The sequence below is a fragment of the Hippoglossus hippoglossus genome, chromosome 17, assembly GCF_009819705.1.
Source record: "Hippoglossus hippoglossus isolate fHipHip1 chromosome 17, fHipHip1.pri, whole genome shotgun sequence".
In the NCBI taxonomy this organism is placed as follows: domain Eukaryota; kingdom Metazoa; phylum Chordata; class Actinopteri; order Pleuronectiformes; family Pleuronectidae; genus Hippoglossus; species Hippoglossus hippoglossus.
In genome coordinates, this window is record NC_047167.1 from 15,300,558 (window position 1) to 15,326,258 (window position 25,701).

General features: G+C 40.4%; 3 protein-coding genes and 1 non-coding gene across 5 annotated transcripts; 2 read left to right on the forward strand and 2 right to left on the reverse strand.

The window, feature by feature from the left end:
• Positions 1 to 1,093: 1,093 nt before the first annotated feature.
• On the reverse strand, positions 1,094 to 6,693 carry ripk1l (receptor (TNFRSF)-interacting serine-threonine kinase 1, like). 2 transcript variants are annotated; one of them, XM_034613869.1, is made up of 11 exons: positions 6,572 to 6,693; positions 6,104 to 6,266; positions 5,156 to 5,312; positions 4,880 to 5,017; positions 4,554 to 4,785; positions 4,261 to 4,410; positions 3,489 to 3,565; positions 3,267 to 3,342; positions 2,560 to 3,141; positions 2,323 to 2,469; positions 1,094 to 1,842 (listed from the first exon to the last, which is right to left on the reverse strand). In XM_034613869.1, exons 2-11 carry the CDS (start codon positions 6,262 to 6,264, stop codon positions 1,556 to 1,558), a joined length of 2,007 nt encoding a protein of 668 aa, XP_034469760.1. In that variant the 5' UTR covers positions 6,265 to 6,266; positions 6,572 to 6,693; the 3' UTR covers positions 1,094 to 1,555. The 2 variants fall into 2 exon arrangements, with proteins under 2 accessions (XP_034469760.1, XP_034469759.1); XM_034613868.1 differs by having other exon boundaries at positions 6,104 to 6,335; positions 6,573 to 6,640.
• dusp22b (dual specificity phosphatase 22b) lies at positions 6,131 to 14,423 on the forward strand. Its single transcript, XM_034613871.1, has 8 exons — positions 6,131 to 6,269; positions 10,167 to 10,381; positions 10,745 to 10,778; positions 10,866 to 10,948; positions 11,621 to 11,670; positions 12,768 to 12,842; positions 13,503 to 13,674; positions 13,753 to 14,423. Exons 2-8 carry the CDS (start codon positions 10,361 to 10,363, stop codon positions 13,891 to 13,893), a joined length of 576 nt encoding a protein of 191 aa, XP_034469762.1. The 5' UTR covers positions 6,131 to 6,269; positions 10,167 to 10,360; the 3' UTR covers positions 13,894 to 14,423.
• Positions 14,424 to 14,787: 364 nt separating this feature from the next.
• irf4a (interferon regulatory factor 4a) lies at positions 14,788 to 22,321 on the forward strand. The gene is made up of 9 exons (XM_034614118.1): positions 14,788 to 14,959; positions 15,685 to 15,882; positions 16,138 to 16,324; positions 16,873 to 16,958; positions 17,068 to 17,236; positions 18,336 to 18,416; positions 18,845 to 19,255; positions 20,598 to 20,710; positions 21,725 to 22,321. Exons 2-9 carry the CDS (start codon positions 15,685 to 15,687, stop codon positions 21,872 to 21,874), a joined length of 1,395 nt encoding a protein of 464 aa, XP_034470009.1. The 5' UTR covers positions 14,788 to 14,959; the 3' UTR covers positions 21,875 to 22,321.
• A 3,107-nt stretch (positions 22,322 to 25,428) lies between these two features.
• On the reverse strand, positions 25,429 to 25,500 carry trnad-guc. Its single transcript has one exon. It is a non-coding gene; the product is annotated as a tRNA-Asp (tRNA).
• Between the last annotated feature and the right edge of the window lie 201 nt (positions 25,501 to 25,701).

Sequence of the window (25,701 nt, forward strand, 5' to 3'; positions counted from 1 at the left end):
TAATGATCATATGTAGATCTTTTTTACAATAGATTTTACTTTAGGTGTTATTTATCTGACAAAAAATAGATCAAATACATCATATTTTATTCATCCCTTTTGCAACAATTATTAAAACAAGATATAAGTCAGCTGTATTTTACTGTTAAACACCCAGTAACTTGTAACCGGCCCAATCTTGTGGCTTGGAAGGTCAATGTGCTGTGAAGTGACATGATGAAGTGTAAATCGATCTCATTTATATTCTACTAATTGAGCTGATGACTTGAAAGTGATGGCTCTGTAACTATTTACATGATTTAAAAAAATACAACATATTAATATCCAGCAACTAATTGCAAGAGATTAACAATATGATTGAGAGGAAATGCTCAACTTTAAATTATATTCAGCACCAATCAATTAGGTTCTGTTCAAAATACAAGAAATACACATTTGAAGTTTAGGAACATATGTACACAGTTTATTTAAAATATTTTTTTTTCCAGTGAATCCAGGTTTGGTTAAATCTGTGACGATATGGATGGGAAAATAGTGTGTTTATTTTTTTTTGTCTAGTATTGTGTAGCGGGCTACATCAACACCGAGGACCAGTAAAAACAAAGGACAAGACATGATCACAAATCCATTATAAAATGAAAGGTTGGTGAGGAAAGTATCTCGTAAGTGTAGCAACTCGCTAATGACACTGAAAACAAGTAGCTGACCAGCTGACAATCTGGGGAAATACATTCATGGCAGCACATAATCTACAGCAGGACTGCCCCCTACTGTAGGCAAGCATTACAACAATAATACACATGGATTTCTGGAACACTGCACTGAGACATTTTTATCCTTTTTTACAATTTGCATCAGCTTATTCAATAACAACTAATGTTTTCAGCTTTCCTCACATTCAGTGACCTAACCTGTTCAGTGATTGAGTCATTATGTTTGGGATTAGATGGAATACAGATGGAGTTTATTACACTGATTGTCCCTGGATATAGATTCAATGTTCTGTTAAGGCAACAGTCATTGTTTATTCCATAACAACTTCAAACAACTGAAAATAAAAAATAAAAAATATCAGTATTTATAGTAAAAATTCTTGCTTTGGTTTAATACATGTCATGTAACTGACATTTGAATGAGAAAAAAACTAAAAAACAATTGGGTATAGTATTTTAACTTCATAGCAAATTACTAAATGAACAGTGATTTTGAGATTCCATGATTGGAAAAAATAGTTTCCTATGTTGATCTCTTAAAGATAAAGCTGGGTAGAAAAAGTATTGCGGTGATTTGAAAAGAGAATTTGAGCTTTTAAAATGCAACAATAATCAGGTCCAAAGATCATTTCATCAAAGTGAGTGACTACCATACAGTGGTAATTAATCTTAAGAGAGTTTCAGTGAGCTCTGTGGTTGTCAGGATATCTCAAACAACTTGGTGCATAAAAACAAATCAACTTTTTTGTTTTTGAAGAGAGCTTGTTCAGACAATACGGTGACCAGCGTTTTGAAGGCGTGAGCCAAATCTGTCAGGTGAAAAAAACCCTCTATGAGATTGACTAAGACGAACCGCAGATGTCCAGCATTTTTTGCATGACATCCGGCGTTACGTTCCCTGACATAGCCTGAAAAAGCCTCCCAATTGTGCAGCCGGGACTTCCCTCCTTCATTCTCCAGCTCTCCAGCATTTGGTGCACAATCTCTGGCAGGCCGTCGCGGGAGTAGTCGTGCTCTATGGTCTCGATTTCCACATTGGTCAAAGACAGTTGCCGCGCGAAATTCTTCCATTTGGACCCGATGTGTCTCCGCAGCAGATCCAGGTGCTCCTCAGTCACGGCATGGTCCTCTAAATAACAGTCAAATAAATCTGTAAGTAGTAATACTACAAGCAACGGCACAAAATGATTTCAAGTGCAAGTATTTGTTGAACCAGAAAACACTGTTGTTGTTAACATTATCTGCACTGCTCCGCTGACCTGCCTCCAAAACGGCATACTCTATTATTAGCCTATCCTGTTTATCAATAACAACAATTAGCAGATACAAAATAATAATAATGATTCATAAATTATTTGATAATCGCATAACAAACATTTCAGCTTCTTGAATGTGAGGATCTATGCCTTTTTTCAATCATGCAAATTAAAGGTTTTGTTTTTTGAAAATATCAATGAGCATTTTTTGTCAATTTATAGAAAAAAAACATTGAATTTACCTGTAAAGTGCTCAATAATCACAACAACCTTCCAAAGGATGAATATTTGTTTGTTTGCAAACAGGGAAAACATCTGCTATATAAAAAAAAAAAGCCTTTACCATACTTTACCATATTTCTGAAGGCCTTCTTTGATGAGAGAGTAGGCCGAGCTGCTAGTCGATGCAGGTAATGAACTATCGGGCTCGTAACCTCTGATCATCATCACGTTGCTGTTTCCAATCTGAATCCCTCTGGCATTATTAATGAAAATAGACCCTAGAATGAGCACAAAGCAAACACTTCAAATGTCAAAGGGGACAGTACTAGCTGTGAACACGTGAGAAGAGGAAACGCCTCATTTTGTACCTTGCTCTGGTGGCAAGGGACGCCCTGGAGCAGCTGTATCAGCCACTGGGTAAACGGGGCAAGACTTCTGGCGGTTAAAGTTGGAATGTGGCTGTTGCTGGTTGAGCTGATCCAGTGAGGGAGAGCTGGCGGACATTGGAAATGAGGTTGCAGCAGATTCAGTTGAGTTCATGGACTGGTAGAGACCGGATGTGGGGCGACACCACGTCTGCTGGCTGGTGCTCTGCTCTGGCTCAGCTTTCGTCCAGGAATGGACAGAGGACCCAGGCGGCTTGTCTTCTTCTGGTTGCATTGCCTCGCGATCTGAAGTGCTGTGGTTGTATGGCAGGAAGGGATTGGAGCTGTTGCGGTGGAAGGAGTTCCCAGGGTCCGACTGGTTTTCACAGTTGTAGCTGCCGTGTTTGTGGTACAGAAGCTCCCGATGCAGTTTGTCATCCAACGCTGAAGGTGTGTTATTTCCCCTGGCATCTGTGTGAAAAGATCCCACCGATGGCTCGCTCTGGATGTCACGCAGGTCTTCAATGCTGGCTTCAACTGGCACAGATACACTTTTGTCTGAACTCACCAAAGGAGCAGGGCAGTCTGTCAGGTGAGGAGAGAAGTAAAGCAATACAGATGAACAAGCTCTTCTCATCATTTAGAACATTAAATGTAACACAGTAGGCCAGGGTGTGTACATTATATTTAAGATTACCAACATGGCTCACCTGCTGAAAAATATTCAGTGTTCAGTGATAACGAATTCATCTTCTCAACAAGATCATCTGGGCCTTCGTATAATGTCTGTATGAAGGAAATCACATGGAGAAGCGTGATATAAAATAAATAGTATGGCGTATGTTTCCACTTTCAATTCACTGTGTATTTTATTCAATGTGCATTATAGATATGATCACCCCATCAGATCCTACATATACGAATATATTTACCCTCAGCTGAAGTAGATCTTCCTCTGTATGTGGTTCCAGTTTTTCCTCGTAGAAAGGAAGGAAGTAGCTGTAGCCCTCTGCAGGAACAGGAAAAAAGGAGCAAAAGGATGACAAAAAAATATACACGCGAAAACTGCAGGGGTCAAATTATCAAGCCTGACATTCAAGAAGGAAAGTTGACATACTGTAAAAAGAAATTTAAAAAAATGTTGGCGTCCTGTGAAAATCCGATAACTTTAATTTGTATGGATTTAAAAGAAAAGAAAAGAAGAATCCAACCAACTGAGACAAAGTAAGAGGCTTTGTAAGGTTATCTGGATATGAAATGACCTCTATCAGGACATTTTGGTTACATTGCACAGCCCTATCCTTATTTGGATATTGCATTGACGTCCATTCATTGTGGACAAACAAACCAAAACCTTACTTGCCTTAACAAGGACCACATCATGCCCACACCGCAACCAGGACTTCACAAATGAGATTTTGCCTCATTAGGATCAGGATTTGGTCCCCATGAGGTCTACTGGTCCTAATAAGGTCAGTGTTTATGGTCTAAAAGGTCCTACAGCAGTAACAAAAATGAGTACAAAACACACACATACACCCTTGTACTTCTATCTTTGTGAGGACACTCATTGGCATATTGCCTTTCCTAGCCCCTTGCCTAACCCTAACCCTATCATAAACCCTTTAAAAAAGTGAGGACCGTCAATGCTCAAAATGGTCCTCACAAAGATTTAAGTACAAGTACACACACACACACAACTACCTTTAAATGTTGGTCGCTGCAATGGATTGTGATTCCAGCAATCCTTCATGAACTGAATTATTTCTGCAGGCGTGTCTTCTGGAATAAGTTCCCCTGCTGGTCGGTCACCTTTACGAACACACTGGCTGATGTGCTCTTCGCTCCTGGCATCTGGACATAAAAATCAATTAATCAATGTAGTTAGGGGTTATGAAAACGGCTGTTTTACTGTGAAGCAGTAAATCAGACGGTGAACAAGGGAGAAAAAGACTCATGTCATTCGGACGTGAGTCTGTCTTGGGGTCCTAACTCACTTGCATATGGCTCTTCCCCTGTGAGAATGACCCAAACCACGATGGCAAAGCTGTAGACATCAGATTTCTCGGAGGATGCAGTGTGTATACTCTCCAGGTGCTCAGGAGCCATGTAGGTCAGGGTGCCGGCACCTCTTGTCCCGGCCGTTTGGCTGACACGACTCCTCCTGCGAATCTCCTCCTTTGTGAGTTTGCTCCATGTCTGGCAGGTGGCCAGGCCCATGTCCGCGATCTAGAAAACAGAGAATACTTGGATTACCACAACTGTAGATTTCCCACTGTAAAAATTATAAAAGTGTCATTGGCCTATGTGTGTGAAAATATACCTTAATGTGAAAATCCTTGTCCACTAAAATGTTATCTGGCTTGATGTCCTTGTGTATGACACGTTTGTCTGTCAGGTACACCATCCCTTCCAAAATCTCTAAAATGATTCTTCCTTTGATGGATACTGGTACAGAGACCTAGGGACAGAGCACAATTTACTCCGGTAAACCTTCAATTCATATAAAAATATGTTGAGTTATTTATAGATGCAAACTACAGATGTTACATACATGATCAAATGTATCATCGTGACTAGAGATTTTAAACCTGCTGACCGTTTGAAGCATGACTAGTAGGTTGCCTCTGGGGATGAGTTCCATGACTAGTGAGCAGTCTCTATCCTCCATGATCACACCCAGCAACTTGACCACCCGCTCGTGGTTCAGACTTGCCATGATGCTCCCCTCCTCAAGCAGTGACCTCTTGCTGTCCCTGGAAAGCACAGCAAATAAAGGGATAACCAGATGATCTGCCGGACATAACTTGCATCGTCTTGAGTCTCAGAGTGGTTTTAGGGAGACAGGATTTTGTCATCTTTTGTGTTTAATCTCTTGTTCTTCGCTGTGTGAGTGCAATTCCCTTGACATGCTGCTGTAACACAATGATTTCCCAGTTTGGGATCAATAAAGTACATCTATCTATCTATCTATCTATCTATCTATCTATCTACCTATCCATCTATCTGTCTGTCTGTCTGTCTATCCATCTATCTGTCCGTCCGTCTGTCTGTCTGTCAGTCTGTTTGTCAGTCTATCCATCTATCTATCTGTCTGTCTATCCATCTATCTGTCTGTCCATCTATCTATCTATCTATCTATCTATCTACCTATCCATCTATCTGTCTGTCTGTCTGTCTATCCATCTATCTGTCCGTCCGTCCGTCCGTCTGTCTGTCAGTCTGTTTGTCAGTCTATCCATCTATCTATCTGTCTGTCTATCCATCTATCTGTCTGTCCATCTATCTATCTATGCGTCCTTCCATCCGTCCATCCGTCTGTCTGTCTATCTATCTATCCTATGGACACTCGCTGCAATTAAAACCATACCAGTTCTATCAAAATATGCATTCTTCCATCTATAATAACAATAATAATAATATTGACAATGAAGTGTTACTCTACATCCTGCCATCTACTGTAAACCAGTGTGTGTGGTGGACACATGATTCCAGTTAGCACTGGGACACGGGGGGGGGGAATACCCAGCATGCACCGAGGACTCACTCGTTGCGCAGGATGCCCGTGAACAGGGTCTTCAGCACCACCTGGCCCAGGGTCACGTGGTAGCACAGGTACACGTCCCCGAAGCCCCCGTACTCCAGCGGCTCCTTCCGGATCAGATCCGCCGAGCTCATTTGAAACGAGGACTGAGGTGCGGAGGCCATCTCTGGTGAGGAGTCGCAGTAACACAACGGGGACACACAAACAAACTCAACTCTTATAAACTCACACAAACGGCGGAGAACACACGGACACACACACACACAACGTTAGAGACCCGAGCGAGGGGATGAAGCCGCGACGCAGCATCACAGTCGAAACGCTTGAGCTTTAAGCTAACGCGTCACGTTAAGAAACTTTAGGCGACAACACAAACTTAAACTGTGACTAACCAGTTGAGCTGTGACAGTAACAACATCATAAACACAGTTAGTTTTCAGTCTTACTAGAGACCATTATATAAACACTTACCCGAGAGGCTGTGGAATCAAACACAGACACTTTAGTTCCGGGAATTCCTCGTAGTCCTCCCACGGAAGTCTGAAACTACACAGGCGACATAGAAACTACAAACAGCCCAACAAGTCGATCACAGAGGGATCAGGATGAGTAGTAGATTTACGCTGTTGTGGCTGAAAAGGCGTAAAAAACCATTTGATTGTTGAAATGATTTAATGTCGAGTTGTTTTATTTCTGTTTGGATCATTTGTAAACGGGGATTTGACTCAGATTTACTCTGAATGGAACTATCTTGTCTTCTGGTTTTGCTGCCACCCACTGGTGAAGTTAGTTATCACAGATTAAATCACATTACATCACAGAGCAGGATAAAACTAGAATAATCCAATACTATGATGGTAAAACTTTGTTTCTATGGCACTAATCTAAATAAGGTCAGACAGTGTTTTTCAAAATGCATGTATGGAGGCCCTGAAGGGCAAATGACAACGACACATGAGGAATCACACTGGCAAGTCACAACAAAAAAAGAAAAACACCACGACAAAACATGATCAAAACAACACAGAACAAAACAAGACGAAAGATAACATAACATAACATAAAATTTAAATAACAATATACAAAAAAACTTCCATTAGAACCTGTTCAAAATTAGGCATTAAAAGGCGTTCTCTACAAAAACAAAAGTTGTAACCAATGATTTATGAACAGGTAAAAGACATTTATATTCACTACATCTTGATTTGTATCTGTATTTGCTCCACATTTCACACACTCATTAATGTCAGTCCCCTTAAACACGCCAGCTTTTTTCATCAAGACCCCATGAATTATTCTCTGAGAAATCAACAAATATGTTGAATGTGAAAAAAAAAAATCCCGTATCCTTCCCCTGATCAGCACCCACACCAAAATGTAATGGGTTCTTCCCTCAGACATCCCACATCCTTCCACTAAGTTTTATGGTTATCGGTCCGGTGGTTTTCGTGTAATCCTGCTAACTAACAGACAAACAACCTCACGCCAATGAAAACATAACCTCCCTGGCAGAGGTACTAAAACTCACCCAAACCATCCTCGCTCATGTTTCCACTGCTTCAACATTAAACAGCAACAATACACCCTTCACTCAGTGTTAGAATGATGTCGGTTGTACACTTATTTAATCACAACTTTTTTTGAATGGAGTTTGGTGGGTTTGGCGAGTGCTCTCTCAGGTCCTCAATCTTATTTTTCAAGAAAAAGGTCTATTCATACAGCCAAACTCATTCCTTAGCCTCATTTCAAAGAAAAAAAAGTTCATTGATAAAATATGGTTTATGTGAAACTAGAGCGGGAAACCACCCGGATCGTATTTTCTGACAGTGTGGGCGATGACTGACACATAGGCCGACATTTTGAGCAGCCATCTGTGAATTCCTCACTAAAGCCACAAGAAAGCACTAGTAGCCTATTAACCTGTAATGGATTGTCTCTGTAGTCCGGTTCACATTGTTTGTTTTTCTTTTCTTCTTTTACTATTAGTCACATTTATCGGCAGTAAATTTCAGGTTGCTCAGAAAACTTTCCAGCCATGACATGTTTACCGTATAATACAATGAGAAATGTACATGTAGACTACTTCCCATCCACAAATTAAATGCTGTGAAGGATTTTTGAGATATAACCTAGATTAAGTATTCACCCCTATTTTCATTGATGGTGCTTTATAAGTCATATTTCCTTCAGTCGTAAATGAAATACAGCACAGTCCCACTTTTTAATAAGAGAATTGAATCACCAAACTAATTTATCTCCCTGAAAAATCAGAAATTTTGAAGATTGAAGTGAGAATGTAATGAGTATTCCTGAATGAACCGGGTATCAGACTGAAAACCAGCTCACTACATTGTTTTCCAGTTCCCTACACTGTACAGTAGAGGACAGGCCACCTCACAATTTTCATTCAATCTCTAGTCTGGTCGTCCCATGCTGCCCCCACCTATAGAGCAACAACAGATCACTAGGAAGTGAAAGCAACTGGCACATGGGTTGAAATGTGTAGCCTATCTGTGTGGTGCAGTGGGTATAGCAGTACTTCCTGTTGATGTTGTCAATGTCAGATTATCAGTGCAAAAACTGCCAGGTGCCATTGCTTCCCCAGCAATACTACCAGTGTAGAAGCCCATGCTATTATCCGTTACCATTTCTAAGAGGAAGTTGATGTCCAGTCTTCCTCACTGTTTATTTACTTTTCCTCCACAGAACCATTCAGAAGATTTCCCTTTATTATGCCGCCCTCTTCTCCTGTAGATGTTTAAATCACGGTCCAGGTGGGGGTTTTTTTCGGTGGCACCAGTGTCCATTTCTCTCCCTGAGCCTTGAGCTTCGGTGGAGGTTGCCGTCCCCATGCTTCTGTCTGTTGGTGCAGTGACTTGGGGTTTGACAGCCCCCCCCCCCCCCCCCCCCCCCCCTAAGCAAGGGTGGTGCAGAGAAAACACTTTTTTTTCCTCAATGGTGTCAAGTAAATTGGAACTGTTAGTCATCTACGCTGCAGGGAAGCCTCTCCTCCTCATCCTGTCACTGCCACTGCATCAGTTCCTCTGCCTCTGAGAAAGTATTCATCTCAAAGAGTAACTAAACCCTTAAAGCACCGTTTCATGTGAAAACCACTTGCAGATCACGTTGGGCTCAAACCTGGGGTGAAGTCCCACTTTATTTTGTACAGGGTTGTGACGATTACAAGGTCGGTATAAGACGCACTACTCGACTCCCCACCGCCACCATTGTTGAGCAGCTGCCATTACTCACTCCTACTTGCTGCACAAACAAGCTGTTGTTTTTAATACTTATTTGTGAGACAAGATTTCAATATGTTGCATCAATTTCTATCTAAAACAAGAAAGCCACCCAGGCTCACTTCATATAGGCCTGGTATTCTTCATTAACTTTATACTGCACATATACTGCACATCATTAGGAGCGATTTGTGTCATGCACAAGAACAACACAACTTCTGTGTGTACAGATGAACGCACTTATTAGTAACCCACTGTTATATACGTGTGGCGCGCACAAAAAGCCTCAGGTGGAGTAAAATTATGTCAGTGCAAGCCACATGTTTGTGACTCTAATGTCCCAAAATGTCTTTTTATGCTCTTTTATGTATAGATTTAAGTTTCAATTAACTGACTCAAAAGATGTGATCATACAGGCCTGAACTGAGATTACACTAATACATATCTTGTTTTTGGAAATACTGGAACAAATATATGTACATTTTTAATCCTGTGGTGATTTCATTTATACTTTTCTTCTATATTCTGTTGTTGATTTATTCTATTTTCTTTTCTATTTGTGGACCTAAAGCTGAACTAACTCCCTGACACGTGTGCACATACTGTCTTATACCAAGCTTTCCCACAGGGGCTTGTCTATTTTTGCTCTGTTATGTAGCCAGTTGCAGTTTAGGGTTTAGTATTTGGTGTCACTGGGCCATGGGGCAGTGTATTAATATTCCAGGATCATATCTAACTACAAATCCAAGGTTGGGGTTTTGACCACACCTGTGCCGTAATCCACTGTATCCACGCTATTAAAAGCCGCGCTTCTGTCCTTATACCAGAGAACTACAACTCCCAGCATTCACCACTGGGAGCCTGCATATGCAGCAGTGCTCTGCTTGGCTCGGACGCGGAGCTGCAGCTTTTTGCGCCCCAGCAGCGGCGGGTCTGGGAAACCGACAATCTGCCGGATTGAAGCAGGTTTAAAAGGACGAGGAGGGTCAGCGTGGGGTCTCTCCACACTGGGTCTGTCAGGATGGGTAATGGCATCAACAAGGTATGAGATCCATCTGTTGCACGCGCAGGAATTTACGCACGAGTGCTCCAATGTTCCTTGTGCGTAAATATGGAGAGGACAGGCATGTCATCCTCTTCGTTAGTCTTTTAGAGCTTTATAAAAAAAGAAGTTGTCTTGTCATTTGTTTGATTCAAAAGAATAAACCCTCAACTTGGATTTTCTTACTAAATATTTAGCATGATTAATTATATTTTTATCTGAATGTTTTTTTTTACAGTCACATAATCTCAAGCTCTTAGTTGAGGCTGTTGTTTCTTGTTGTCACTTATTTTCAGGATGTTATTTCAGTCAGCATGTTTGAACTTGATGTGTGTGTGTGTGTGCTCTTCTCTATCCTTACAGGTGCTGTCTGACTTATACTTGGGCAATTTCAAAGGTGTGTGTTTGTGCATTTCATGCCATTTTGGTTTGCATCTATATTTACGGTCGCCCGCTCTCATGCTCTTTGTTTGTGGCGTTGCAGATGCAAGAGACCGAGAACAGTTAGCCAGGAACAACATCACACGCATCCTGTCCATCCATGACAGTGCAGCTCCAATCCTCCAGGTGAGAAGCTCTCCCTCTCCCTCTCCTCTCTGCTCCCTCCCCTTCAGTTTCTCATACATTTTTTTTAGCAGTAAGCTAATTTGGCCAATGTTTGATATGATTGGCAGGGACCCTCCTGATTGTATTAGTCCAATGCACATGATTTGAGCACAGACACAGTTCCATGGACCGGTCTGTCAGGTTGTTCCGGTAGAGGCGCGTTGGTGCTCACTGATAGTGCTGCTTCGTGAGCACTGTGTCAGTCCCGAGTGAGCAAACAATGAGCAGGGGCGTTTCTTCCTTGTGTGATCCTGGGGACTATCATGAAAGATGCCAGTCAACACCAGTTGGTTTGGACAGTGAGCTGAGTTGTGTGTGGGTTTGAGAGTAGGCGTTTTTTTTTTCTTCTTTTCTTTCCTCAGCCAGGTTGGACTGTTCTGTCTCTCTTCATTATTATTATTTTTCTAGGTTATTGATTTTGATGTGAAGTTTCACCACAGCTCCTGTTCTTGGTTTTGTGGTTAAAAATAAGAGAAGATGTGGAAACGTGTCTTCAGGTCACTTTAAAATTGCCTGAAACCTTAAGAGCATTGTTATGAAACCATTTGTTTCCTGCTTTTTTTTTTTTTTTTTGATTTGATTTGTTCAATGCAAGTGGCTGCTAACAGGTCTCTAATATGCTTTGTCCCTTAGGAGATGACCTATCTCTGCATTTCAGCAGCTGACCTGCCCACACAAAACCTGTAAGTACCAAAATGTGCAGCACAGCAGCTACAGCCAGAGAACAATGCAACGCTGAGGCAAAGAGAGAGAGAGAGAGTACGGCATTCATTCGACGCTGCACTGCGTGGGCGTCTGAGGTTCACTTTCTTCAAGCTAACGTGTAAATGATATGCTTTCACAGGCTCAACATTTTAATGTGAAATTATTCTCTGAGTAGACCACAGCAACACCACTGGATTAAGCTCTGTGGTTCTTTTGTGATGTGACTCATTACATGAACACACTGTTCCCCTGGTGTTTAACATGAAAAAGGAGGGATGATAAAGGGTCATTGGCTGCCTGGTTAGACACATGTGCGTAACACACACACACACACACACACACACACACACACACACACACACACACACACACACACACACACACACACACACACACACACACACACACACATTTACATTTTAGCAGGAAGTTTAACAACTTAGTTCCGTAGTTTTGGCACACTGGTTTGTGCTGTGCTTCTATTTATCGACACAACCCCTTCACACACTCTCTTACATATTAACACACAAGTCTGTATACTCACTCACACACAGACACACAGCCCCGGTTGCCTCATACATATGTTCAGAGTTGGTGGTGTTTATGCTATGTGAAATATGACACCTCTCTGAAACTTGAACGCAACAAACCCTCATCCTGATCCATCCAGGATGAGAAATGACAGAGTCTGACAAGTCAGGTGCAAAAGCATACACACACCATTAGGGTTGGGTATTGTTTGTTTTTTCTCCCAATACCGGTGCTAAATCTATACTTTTTAAATTGATCTGTTTAAAAAATTAAACAATCGCACAAAATGATGGTTGACGATAGGAATGTTTGCAATTTGGAATTTAACACAATACCTTAACAATTTGAAATATACTCAACCTAAATATACAGATAAAAATAAGGCTAAACAAATTTACATAGAAAATAACTAACCCAACTACAATATGTAACCCTGATGACAGTTTCAGTTCTTAACACAAGGTTTTCTTACAGTTCCTGCTCTGCAAATGGTTTAAAATGTGTTCATGAATGACTATAACAAGTGTTTTCTTATGCTCCACAGGACTCAGCACTTTAAAAAAAGTATAATTTTCATGCACGAGTCTCGCCTCAAAGGAGAGGGCTGCCTCGTTCACTGGTGAGTGCAAGGTCGCCTGTTGTGTCTTCACCTGGAAGTTAGAATCACGTTTCACTCACACAGGCTATTGAAACAAGAGCTGAGACTTCCTCCAGATTTCCTCCATCTATCTTATGGTTTAATCATAGTCATGTTGAATATTTAGGTACGTACAGTGTTTATCTAGAGCTGAAAACAACTGAGATCAACCAAGTATACGAGTGAACCCATGTGGAACTGCTGCACAGAAGAGATTAAACGATAACCGAAGGCCTATTCTTGAACTTCCCAAAACACAGTACAGTGACACCTGAGGCTCTTCTCAGAAAAACCGAGAGCAAACGCTCTGCTAGCCAGTCGGCTGTTTTTCCAGCCGACTGTTTTTCGTCATGGATCACGATTGTTTATTTGCTGTAAAACTTAAATACATTAACTCATCCTCGAACATAATTTGCGCCTGAATGGCATTGAGCAGATTTTCATCAGCTATTGTATTGAAGGGAACAACTTCCATGTTCCCACGCTGCTTTACTGACTTTACTTGAAATTATTGAGAGACCCCCAGAGGCCGAAAATTCATATTGTCTGTTTAAATGAAAAACACTTTAGTCATGTCTAAAATCTTTGTTGGAAAAGCATGTTTCCTTTCCTGCATTTCACTTTTCATCCCTCTTGGTGAAGTTTGGCAGGTGTGTCCCGCAGTGTCACCCTGGTGATTGCTTACATCATGACAGTGACAGGCCTGGGCTGGCAGGAGGCGCTGGCTGCCGTGAAGGTGGTCCGACCATGTGCCGGCCCCAACCTGGGTTTTCAGCGGCAGCTCCAGGAGTTTGAAGCTACTCAGGCCGATGAGGTCAGTGCTGAGGTTCGACTACAGGAAAACAGAGTAGGAGAGAATATCTCAACTGTTTGTCTGTTTCTTTTCCTGCAGTTCAGAGAGTGGCTACGGGACGAATATAAGGACAACCCCTTCAATGATGAGGCGGAGATACGGGACTTGCTTGCCAGAGTGTCCAAAGTCAATGGCGAAGGGTTGAACCAAAAGGTATCTACCCCACCTGGAGGTACCTGACCAGAAATGTTCATGAGATCTTTAGTAGCTGAGTCTGGAGGGTTACACCAGTGTGTGATGCTTCAGTATTCTGGACTTGTCTGGAAGTCTAACATGCTTTTGGATTGGACTACTGTCAGGATGTTTAATGCTGCTGGAACAATCCTCTCAATGGACATAAACACTGAAACCATATCTGGACCTTTATTAAGCAGAGCATATATATTAAAAAAAAAATTCTTGCACTAGTTTAAGTTTTTGTTGCTGTTTTTTCTAATTTATAAATGTTAACTGTGTTTTGTGAACAGTGAAATAAAACGAGTAAAGGAAGGTGTTGTGTGAGTTTCTCAGTTAGTGGGCTGTCATATGAAAGGTGATAAGACACCTTCTGTGCTATGTTTACGTCTCTGTTTCCTGGTTCTCTTCCTGTTTGTCTGATGTGCAAGAGAGGTCATGCATGGTGGCAACAAAAACACAGAGACCATGTTCCTTTCTCACTCCTTCTGTTCAACTGTCTTTGGAAACTATAAAGCAATAACATTTAATCTCACCATGGTTAGATATTATATACAATGGCCTTATGAACACTATAGTTCACTGGGTTTGTGCATAGACAGCCACTGGAGGGCAGTAATTCCAACAAAATAATGTACAGTATGTTCTAAACTCAATCATTATCAACCTCTCTTGGCATTAGTTCCTCATCAGTCATCAAACCATTCAAATCAAATCTTCCCCCAATGTCAAGTGAAAGACTTTATTATTTCCTCTCAGCAGTGGAAACTAGGTTGAATTTGCAGACTTTTAGAAAAATACAAAATATGTGGGAGGATATGTTTCTGACGGTGATACATGCAGGTAATTGTTCCATATGCTCAGGGTGTGACTATAGAGGGGTTCCCCACTGCAGCGGTACGTGGGCGCTGAGTTTCACAGAAATGAACGACTGAAGCCTGCGCATCTCCTCTTGAACTCCTCAGAGCCGGAGAGGCTCCTCCCTGCCACAAATCAAGATGTGATAACGTTTAAAAATACGACACAGAGAACTTCTAAACAGATTTCAGCAGGGGAGCTCACACGATCAAAGGTAAGAGAAAACTTCTCAGCAGGATTATTAATGAAAGGTTTTAATCTGTTAACCCAAAGGGTGTCTGTCAGGAGAAAACACCCGATCACAATCATTCAGATTAATATCAAAATTTGGAAGGTAGAATTTTAAGACAAAATTAACTAAGTTTATCTTTAAAATTGTCATTTCTGTTAATCATGCAACTTGTAAGCATGAGTTTAAATTGTTTTAAAGTTGAATTCATGTCCTGCAAAATGGATTCTATTAAGTTTAAGAAACTTGATGATAAAATGTCTCAATACTATGTGTGCTTGCATCTATTTTAGTTGTTCATTCTTATAATTTAGTCGTAGGCTTATGTCTTTATTAATGCATATATATTAAAAAAGTCGAATTTATTTTTGCCCGCTTTAACCTCGACCCCCTTCCTTTATTTGAATATGACCAACAGTGTCAAACATCTCTAGAAACTTGTTAAAATCTATTAAAAGTGATTGCTAGTGTTGTAGAGTGTTGATCCCAGCTAAGTAACTCCGGCGATATATTCATTACTTAAACCGCAATTAATGATGCATGTTTTAAACTGAACCTGGTATCGGCTGATTAAATAGATAATTTATTTTTTCTCAAGTTAAGGGATACAGGTACTATAAATTAAAAACAAAAACAAAGACCTATAACCAAACCAGAACTGTATCACTGTGCTGTGCAGTTTTTTTACTTTACTCTTTTATTTTGCAAAGATGAACCTGGATGAGGACAGCGGCCTGACCGTCAGCTGTGGCAACGGCAAACTGAGACAGTGGCTGATCGACCAGATCGACAGCCGGGGTTATATCGGATTGGTTTGGGAAAACGACGAAAAGACAATTTTTCGGATTCCGTGGAAACATGCAGGGAAGCAAGATTATAACAGAGAGGAGGATGCCGCGCTCTTCAAGGTCAGACCATCCCACCTGTCCCACACATTGTGAACTCACTACTGCACATTGTTTTTCTCAATGAAATGTGTTTATCTTAAAAAGCTGATTATGATGCATATTGTTCTTTAATTTGCAGATATGTGATGTTGGGTTTAAAAGGCTTTTACCTAAAGTACTATAAGTGTCTATGCGTTAGTCCATTCCTCAAAGCTTTAACTCTTTAAAAGTGTAAAGTTTAAAAGTTTAAATAAATATATACCATGGTTGTTTCAGGCATGGGCACTGTTCAAAGGAAAATTTAAGGAGGGTGTGGACAAGCCAGATCCCCCCACGTGGAAAACTAGGCTACGCTGTGCGCTCAATAAGAGCAACGACTTCGATGAGTTAGTAGGAAGAAGCCAACTGGACATCTCAGAGCCCTACAAAGTCTACAGAATCATCCCAGAGGAAGCCAAAAAAGGTTTGTACTCAGATATTTACCATGCAAGAGGCAGTAGAAACCCACATGTACAGTGGCACCACCAAGATGAGTCTTCAAACTAGTACTGCTGCATTTCACCAAGCAACTTACATTGTTTATAGACTACTGGCACGTTTTTTTTTTTTTTTTTTCATATATGCACCACCGCACTTGATTCTATTGAGGCAGGAAGCACAAAGGAAGCCGAAGCATGTACCAAACAGGCCAGAGTGCTTTTTTTAGAGGGCTTCGGTTACTAAGAACAGGGTGTACATAACACTACTGCAAATCCCCATGTCACTAAACCTATAAAAGCAAAACCCCACACGTGCACAGTTTGAACCTGCCAAAATGAAGCAGAATAGTAATGTGCATGCAATATTGCATCTCACATAAGTTTACATTTAATCTGTACAATAGAACTTTATTATTCTCTTAAAGATGTGAGTTCTTTGTTTTTGAAAGGTGTTTGAAGGAAAGTGCCGTCTTAATAGCAAAGCATGCCCAATGTTGTTGACAAATTTACTTTTGGTTTCCTACATGTACAGGAATGAAGATGAACAGTATGGAGGAGACACCATCACATGTGAATGCCCTTGGCTACATTCCTCAGTATGGCTCCCTGCATAACCAGGTCAGCAGTGATTGTAAACCGGGCCTAACTCATGAATAGAGAAACAACGTGTTTTGGTTTGATGACACTTTGATTCTCTTGAGTGACTGTTCCTCTGCTGCATGTTCAGGTGCCTGGCTACATGGTCTCTCAGGAGAGGAGGGATTGGAGGGATTACTCGCCAGCCGAACAACAAGCCCTCGCTCCTCCACATCACCACGGGCCACATGCAGAGCTGCAGTATGGCCACTACCCGTCACCCGTCAGCCGCGCTTGGCCCGGGTCACACGCAGAAAATGGTAAGATGACCATGGACTCGTATTTAGAGCATATTCGCACTCAAGAAGTGATTCAAATATCAAATGTGGTCAAATAAGTGGACACGTAGCATTAAAATTTTATAAATATCCAAATGAAAGCATCAGTCTCCAACAGGCCTGAGATGGAATCGAGTTTACACCTTCCTGATACTAAATATAAAGACCAGTTATAATCATGTTCTTTCTTTTCTATGTGTAATGGTTTAACCTTCTATATGAACTGAGGCTTTGACAGGTAATATGTTGGCATCATTGATCTTATATGTCACTTGGTCATTTAAAAGGTCGCCACACATCACAATGCTTCACACGCAATTCACGGGCAAATCCAAGTTTGATCTGAAAAAATCCCCACTGACAAGGTCCAAGTCTCTTTTACCACTAACTTGTGATGCATCGAAAACAACTAGTATATGTTTGAACAATATGAATCTGCAGCTGCACATAACTCCTTCCTTTAAGATTAAAAATATAGTCACTTGAACTTCACCATTAGCATCGCACTTCACACATATAAGTGATTATTTAAACAAGAAAACACTTTATCCCGTGCTTTGTACTGTGTAAGATTTAGTGTAGTATATTTTCCTGCCCTGTCATTAGAGAGCACAGTAATAAATGCTGCAGACTTTTAATGAGTATGTTTAGCAAAAAAAAAAAGTTTAAATACCTTGAATTTATATTAAATGGGCAAATAAGTGTATTTGCTAATATACGTATACATGTATACAAGCTGGAGATGTAGCAGGATGCAACTGAACTGAGACACAGGCGGTGGTTGCTCCAGCAGCTACTAGTGATCACTGATGTGTGCAGAAACAACATGGAGCCTTATTAGTTCATGTTAGCTGTTAGGTTTGTGTTGCATGCGACTGTGACATGTGTGAAACATGTGGCTGCTGTGCCTGTCAAATACACAGCAGGGCTCCAATAGATTTTGTCCTATGCATCCTCAAGACTTGCTTTTTTTCAGGCTACAGTAAAGCGAAAGAAAACTTCCTCAATCCTGCACCACAGTGGCCTGTTTACTTTCAGTACTCTAATTATGACCAGTATTTATTTAATTAAATCTGCACAGGTTTTCAGCTCTCGTTCCACACGCACTTTGCAGAGTCGCAACCCCCCATGTATACAATGGACCACAACAACGCAATAGCAGGTAACATGTCAATACAGGTATACTAATACACATATGAATAGATACACATCATTTTCTTGTTTTTACATTTTCACTATTTTTGATGTGTTTCCAGATAGGAAACTCACACCAAAGAAAGTTGTAACCTTGTTTAGATAAGTAACATAGAAATACAGTTTTATTATTATAAACTATTGAAAACATGACAGTCAGTTGTTTTATTTTTTTGGCCCTTGGCATGATAGATTGATAAAGGATGTTTAAAAAATTTGAATAATAAAAGAGAAGTGAGTAATATTCTCCATAGAAAGATGACGGATTTTTATATTTTGTCTAAGCCTCGACATGTCGGGTTCTGCGTCAGACCAAGAAGTGAAGCTCTAATTATGATGCTGACAATGTTGCCCTTCAAAGACATATCTCCTAAAAAGCTTATCTCTTTCTTCCAGATTTCAGCCTGCATGTGTCCCTGTTCTACAGAGAGTCTCTGGTGAAGGAAGTTACCACCACCAGCCTGGACGGTTGTCGGATCACCTCTTCTTCCTCCTCTTCCTCCTCCTCCTCTTCATCCTCTTCCTCCCCCTCTTCTCCATGCCCCGAGGACAAGATTCACAGCGGGGCCGAAATCATCCTTTTCCCGTTCCCATACCCCGAGTCCCAGAGGCAGGGTGCTGAGATGCTTCCTAACGTACTGGAGAGGGGGGTGCTGCTGTGGATGATGCCCGATGGGTTGTACGCAAAGCGCCTGTGTCAGGGACGAGTGTATTGGGAGGGACCCCTGGCTCCATATCTGGATAAACCCAACAAGCTGGAGAAGGAGCAGCCATGCAAGTTGTTTGACACCCAGCAATTCCTTATTGGTAAGTTGAAATATGTGACTTGTAGTGATCTGTTCACACCTGCACCTTTGGACAGATGGACACTTTTTAGCAATACAAAAAGGAAGTATTGAAACATGTTGCTTGAGTCAAGTCAGTTTTTATTCCTACCGCCCAAAATGACAAATTTGCTTTGTGGCTTCACAGTCTATACAGCATCTTCTAACTCTCATTGACATCATCATAAAGTAATGCTCCTTTACAAGTATGAGTCTGTCAACAAATGTTTTTCTGAGAAAATATCCAAAAGCATAAAGACAAATTTTAAATAATTCACTATATGTTTTACAATATCTCATAAGCCTCCACTTTTGGGTGAAGGAGTTGAAAACTGAATGAATATACACTTATATCTGCATTAACTTAATTGTAGTGTGTTATAAAGCATTTATAAAATGGTTATATACTGCTTATAAATGCTGAACTAACCAGTTTAACTGTAAGTAGTTAATTGGTTAGAGCCAGTGTGTACTGCTGAATTTAAAGAGTTTGGCTTGTAATCTATAGGTTCGTGTTTTATAAAGCAATAATAAAACCTGAATCTGTAAAGTAACTAGTTCGTCTGTATGATAAACGTAGTTGAGTAAAAATGAAAACATCTCTCCCCAAGGTGTGAAAAAGCAGAAGCATAAACTACAACTTTACTCTGAGAGTAAATGCAGTTATTGTACTGCACTGGCCACAGATGATTTAATTCAACCTTATTGTGACTTGATGTTATTATTGCATTGAACTATAATATAAGTAGTATTCACAGTGCCTGGTCCATCAATGACTGTACAGGAGGATGGATTTTAACATGACAACAGCAAAAATCTAATATTTTATAAAATATTAATTATTCATAGAGCTCTGCTTTGTGTCCATTTGAGAGAGTAGATCTCCGTCCCCACATATTTATTATCCTGTGCTGTATAATAACTAGAGCAACCATGGTGCTTTGGTGATTTACAGTATGATGGTGGATGTCGATAATGGCTCTATGATGATGTCAATGTCATTGATGGAGATGCTGCAGTTACTTCAGCGGGGTAAGTCCCTTCCTGAGGTTGCACTGAGAAGCTTGTCACATTCTGAGCAAGGAGCTGTAGAGTGTGGAGTCCCCACCCACCTCCTGTGGGCCACCACACAGTACGACTAGAGGGTGTTTTCTGTGCCAGTTCTCGCCAAAATTTCCATCGTCAACACCAGTGGTTTTCAGTAAAGCTGTTACAATTCAAGAAAATGTCAATCTGGTTTTATTTACTGTATCTTTTAAATGGGGTAGCACATCATGGGTGTTTCTTTTTATGTACCCTCTCTCTTCTTCCTCCTGTTCTCACAGAGCTTCAAGATTTTGCCCTTAATGGCCGACATCTACCGAGACACCAGGTTGTGCTATGTTTTGGGGACGAGTATCCTGACCCACATCGGCCAAGAAAGATGATCAGAGCACAGGTACTAATACGCTACAAAACATAAAGTAGCTGAGATATTCTTATTTATATATATTTATATATTTTGTATGTTTATTTTTACAAAGAAACAACAGTTATACTATTGCAATCATAAGAATTACAATTGCAGATGTAATTTCAGGATCTGTCCAGACATCTTCTTTTTTCAAACAATGAAAAGAAATTGAAAAGGCAAACAGTCCAGCAGTGAAATTCAAAACTCGCCAGATAAACTCAGCTGTTTTTAAAACATATATGAATTATTACGTTCCCATGGTTATCTCGAAACAAATATACATTTTGGCTGAAGTAATATTTCTTTTTAGTGTTCAGCTATACTGTCAAACAAAAAATGCAATAACTAAATATTTGGTTGAAGGGGTTAAGACAGAGTTTTGACAGTATGAAAAAAAATATCATAGCACAGAAATATGTAATTTCTTTAAAAAAAAAGTACAAAAGGCCTCAAATACAGCCAGACCACAGCAGAGTGTCACTCAAGCCTGTCTGGTCCCAATGGGCTGGAGTTGGGCCGGGTTCAGACAAAATAGTAGAAAAGATATTCAATGCAGGTTGGGTTCTGTTGCCTTGGCTCGGCTATCTAGATGTTTTATGATGAACGCATCAAACCTCAGACCCAAGTCGGGTTCAGGCATGGCAAGGTTTCTCTGAGGCTTGGTTGGGTTTGGACAGAAAACTGTGACCCAAGCTTTACAAAAACTGCTGCACCAGCAAAAACTCTTATTAATTTATGAATTAATTGTTTTGAATAAAACTGAAGGATTAGAGATAAATTCATATTTCCTGAAATTGAAAGTTCAGTCTTAAAACAGACAGAATGTGAAATACGTACAGAATCTGTATATTATAAGTTTGTAATAAAAAAGAATTAACCTGAAAAACAGATACAATTAAGTTCCCTCCTTCTTTACTGCTCTCTGCCTAAATAAGGGCAAAATAATATGATGTGATTCAGCAAACAGACATATTTCACCCATGGGTACTTTCATTTCAGGTGGAGCCAGTGTTTGCCAGAAAACTGGTTTACTATTACCAGCAGAACAACGGCCACTTCCTGCGAGGCTACGATCACGTCCAGGAACATGCCACATCTCTAACAATCGACTATCCTTCGCAAAGACCTCTACAGCACATTCAGGACTGATACACACACACACACACACACACAGACACACACACACAGTGTAGGGCATGGAGGTGACGGTAAACCACTGGTCGTGTATCACTTCTTGTGTCTGTAGTCTTACTGTAAATGGCAGAAGTGCACGGGGAAGACCCTGTTGCTTTCTTTTGCACACCTTTGTGTTGCAGTCTTGGTAATGTCTTGTTTTTTGTTTCTTTCCACTAAAAGTATTATTGTGACAGCTTGAAGGATGCGGTTTGAGGGGGGATGGAGGGGTGGGGCAGAGGTCGACTCAGACAGGAAGTGCTCGTACAGGTGCACAGGAAGAGTGGCCCCCCGAGACAAAAACTGGTGCGACGAAGTGGTAAACCCAGAGCATGAATGAGTACTCAATGTGTTTTCAGAGGTGGCGGCTGATAGTGCCATTGTCGTGATCTATGCCATACGCAGATTGGCGTATGGCATAAAACACAAAAATGCTTGGACTGTGACGTGAGAGAAAGACTTGTCTGGTTGTTTAGTAGAGGAAGTTCATATCGCAAATCGTTTCCCTCTTGGCTGCAGCATGTGGAGCAGGACGTATATTTATGAAAATCGATTTCTACTGAATCTGATTGATTTAAACGGGACTGTTTTGATTGTGGTGGATAAAGACTCAAGCCCATATGCCTGCTTTATGTACATTGCAATTGAATGTACCGCTGTATTATATTTTCAAGCTTTAATGTCACGCGAGGGTTTGTTTACACATTTGTCTGATAGTTGTTAGCAAAGGAAATTAAACCTGTGAATTTAGGTATCAGTGCAGACAGCTATTAAATCTATATTTAAAAAAAGTTGCAGAGAACTCATGAAGACTATTCATGTCTTTTTAGACACACAAAAGCAAAGCAAAGGATTTTCTAGAACTTTGGGTTAGAGGTCACCAGAATATTTAAGAGATAATAATTAATTTTTAATACTGAAACATATCTTTTCTGTTAACTGGACTTAGCTCTAATTATTTGAAACCCTAGTTCCCATTTAAACTACTCACAACATCAACATACAGACATGAAACATGGCTGTGCATTAACTTCGCACAAGCAAAATGAGTAGGGACCTGTGGCCGATAACTGATTATCAGGGAGCAGGCCTGTGTCACCAGAAACCTCTGGCCATGATGAGTGAACTTGACCTCACTGTAGGAAGTTGACTGGAAAAAGTCACACTCATCTCGTAACTCGCGAGGTACCCGTACCTGTTCCTCTTCACCTGAAACTAGCGGCCTCTCAAATGGGAAGGAAAACTAGCACTGTGGTGTGTGTGTGTGCAGGTTCAGGAGGGAGTACCTCTCTGGTTCTCATGCCTGAGATCCACTGGATGTGCCAATCACAAAAAAAAAGCCATTCCAAGACCTCCACAATACGTCTGTTTCCTAATTAGGGACATAGGGAGACACACAATGCAACAGCTGGTTGTGGAGTCTGTCATTGTGTCGAAGTCCTAAAGAATGATGCAGCATTAGGAGGGACACAGGTTGTGTTATGCTTACTTCTGTGGTCCAGAGTTTCGATCTCATTTACTTCCTTCACACTTAAACCACATCACTTTCACAATGGCTTGAAAAGTATGACCCAAATCACAGGCGGGAATGTTTGTGCGTGTGCATGTGTGCGTGTGTGTGCATGTGAACGAACCATAAATCTTTTTTTCCACGGGGTGATATTTTTGTTTATTACCTCACAGTCAGACATTTGACATTTTGACGTCAGAATCTAATTGTGAAATAATACCAGATTCATATTCAGTGTGCTGTTATGGTTTGTGTGTATGTGTAGTAAAGAGTTATATGTGGTCGTGCGTGTAGGGAGGTATGTGTGTTTCGTCGCACAGTTTCTCTTATCAGAAAGTGACATCTATGGACTCAAGATAAAACATGTGACTCCCCCACCTACAATGGCAGTGACTCAAGTATACAAACACACACACACACACACTTCTATCTTAGTGAGGACACTCATTGGCATAGTGCTTTCCCTACCCCTTAACCTAACCTTTACCATCCAAACTAAATGCCGAACCCTAAACCTAATTCTAACCCTGATACTAAAACTAAGTCTTAACCCTCAAACTTCCCTTTGAAGAAGTGAGGACCGGTCAAAATGTCCTCACTTTCCAGAAATGTCCTCACTCTGAAGGGTCTATGCCTTAAATGGTCCTCACAAAGATATAAGTACAGGAACACACAAACACACGCTTCAGAGGAAATCGCAAAAGAAGATTGTATGCATACTGATTTGTTTTTGTTTTTTTAACAACAGTAGCAATAATCAGAGATTGATTAATATAAAACTCGAACATGAATATAGATGATTTATTTTTTAAATAAACAAATCAATCAATTGCTACACATGTGTACTGTGTTGTTTTTTCTTTGAGCTCCTCTGATTCGCAAAAAAAAAGAAGCTGCAAGTCTGAGACTCATATTTGGTTAGAAAAAGAACCAAAAAAACACTCATTTTGCCATGGTGTTTCCCCCTCTGCAGGAAGCCACATCATTTGTAGTCAGGCTTCAGCTTATCCGCCCGAATAAGAGCCGTTACTCCAAGCGACATCGTCTGAGCCCTTCACTCGAAGCTTCGGAACAAACTGTTTAGTCAACTAATCCCCCAAACATCGCAAAAAAAGGTTTTTAGAGAGAAATGAAACCACCATCAGAATATGAACTGCTTCACTTTCTCCGAAAGTAATAGATTCTGTTGGTTCCATTATGACTCAGTGATGAACTTATTGGACAACTTCATCATGAATTTTTGGGCGGGGACTGACACATGATGCTATTTAACAGTTCAAATGTTTTCCACCTCAAAAAGAATGAACAATATGTGTTATTAATAACACTGCAACATTCAATTTGTTGTAAAAACATCTTTTATCCCACTTTAATTATCCTCACTGATGGATCATGTTCTCTTTTTGTTGATTCCCGTCACTTACAGTAGTGAGGACTCTTAATTTAAACCTTTATCTTGTTCTAACTTTGTTTATATTTTTACATTGAACTCTTCAGATGTTCATTTCATCATAATTCTGTTATTCATCGTTTGAGCCACATAGTCAAAATCCAGTTTTGTATAAAAAACCAGCACAGATATATTTATCCATATATGTTTTATTTGTGATTGAACAGCAAAGACCTGAGACCAGAAAAAAATACGGTTGCGTCACAGGAAAAAAATAGTCAATGTTTTGCTGACATCTGCTGGTTGAGCGACAAATACAAAATTCTTAACGTTTTCTATTTGTGCCTTTTTGTTGGCTTTGATATTTCCACCTCTTTGTTGCTCTTAACGTGAGTTTAAATCAAATGACCCCTCCTTTGATAGAGGTGTTTGAAGGAAATATGTAACATTTAGAAGTTGACTTAATGTTTTATACTTTAAAATGTAAAGGGTCAGTGTGTAATGATGTATTTATTGTCAGGTGATTAAACGTTTGACGTGCTGCGGAAGTGGGAGCTTATATTCACCTGATCCTTTACAATAAAATAGATGTTTATTTGTCCCACAACAGGAAAATTTTAAAAAGTTTTCCTCCCCGTCGGGGAATTGAACCCCGGTCTCCCGCGTGACAGGCGGGGATACTCACCACTATACTAACGAGGAGTTGTTACAGCACGTTTATTTTGAAGATTTATTGTTGGCCTGAAGGGGTCGTCCTTCTCAGTTCTGTGCACATTGTACATCTGACGCAAAGGTTTCTACAAGCTACATCATGCATTGACAACTCAGCATGTACATTGTGACCTGGATAGACTCCCTTACTTCTCAAAGCCTTTAAAAATAAAAACAAGACAAAAACATCAG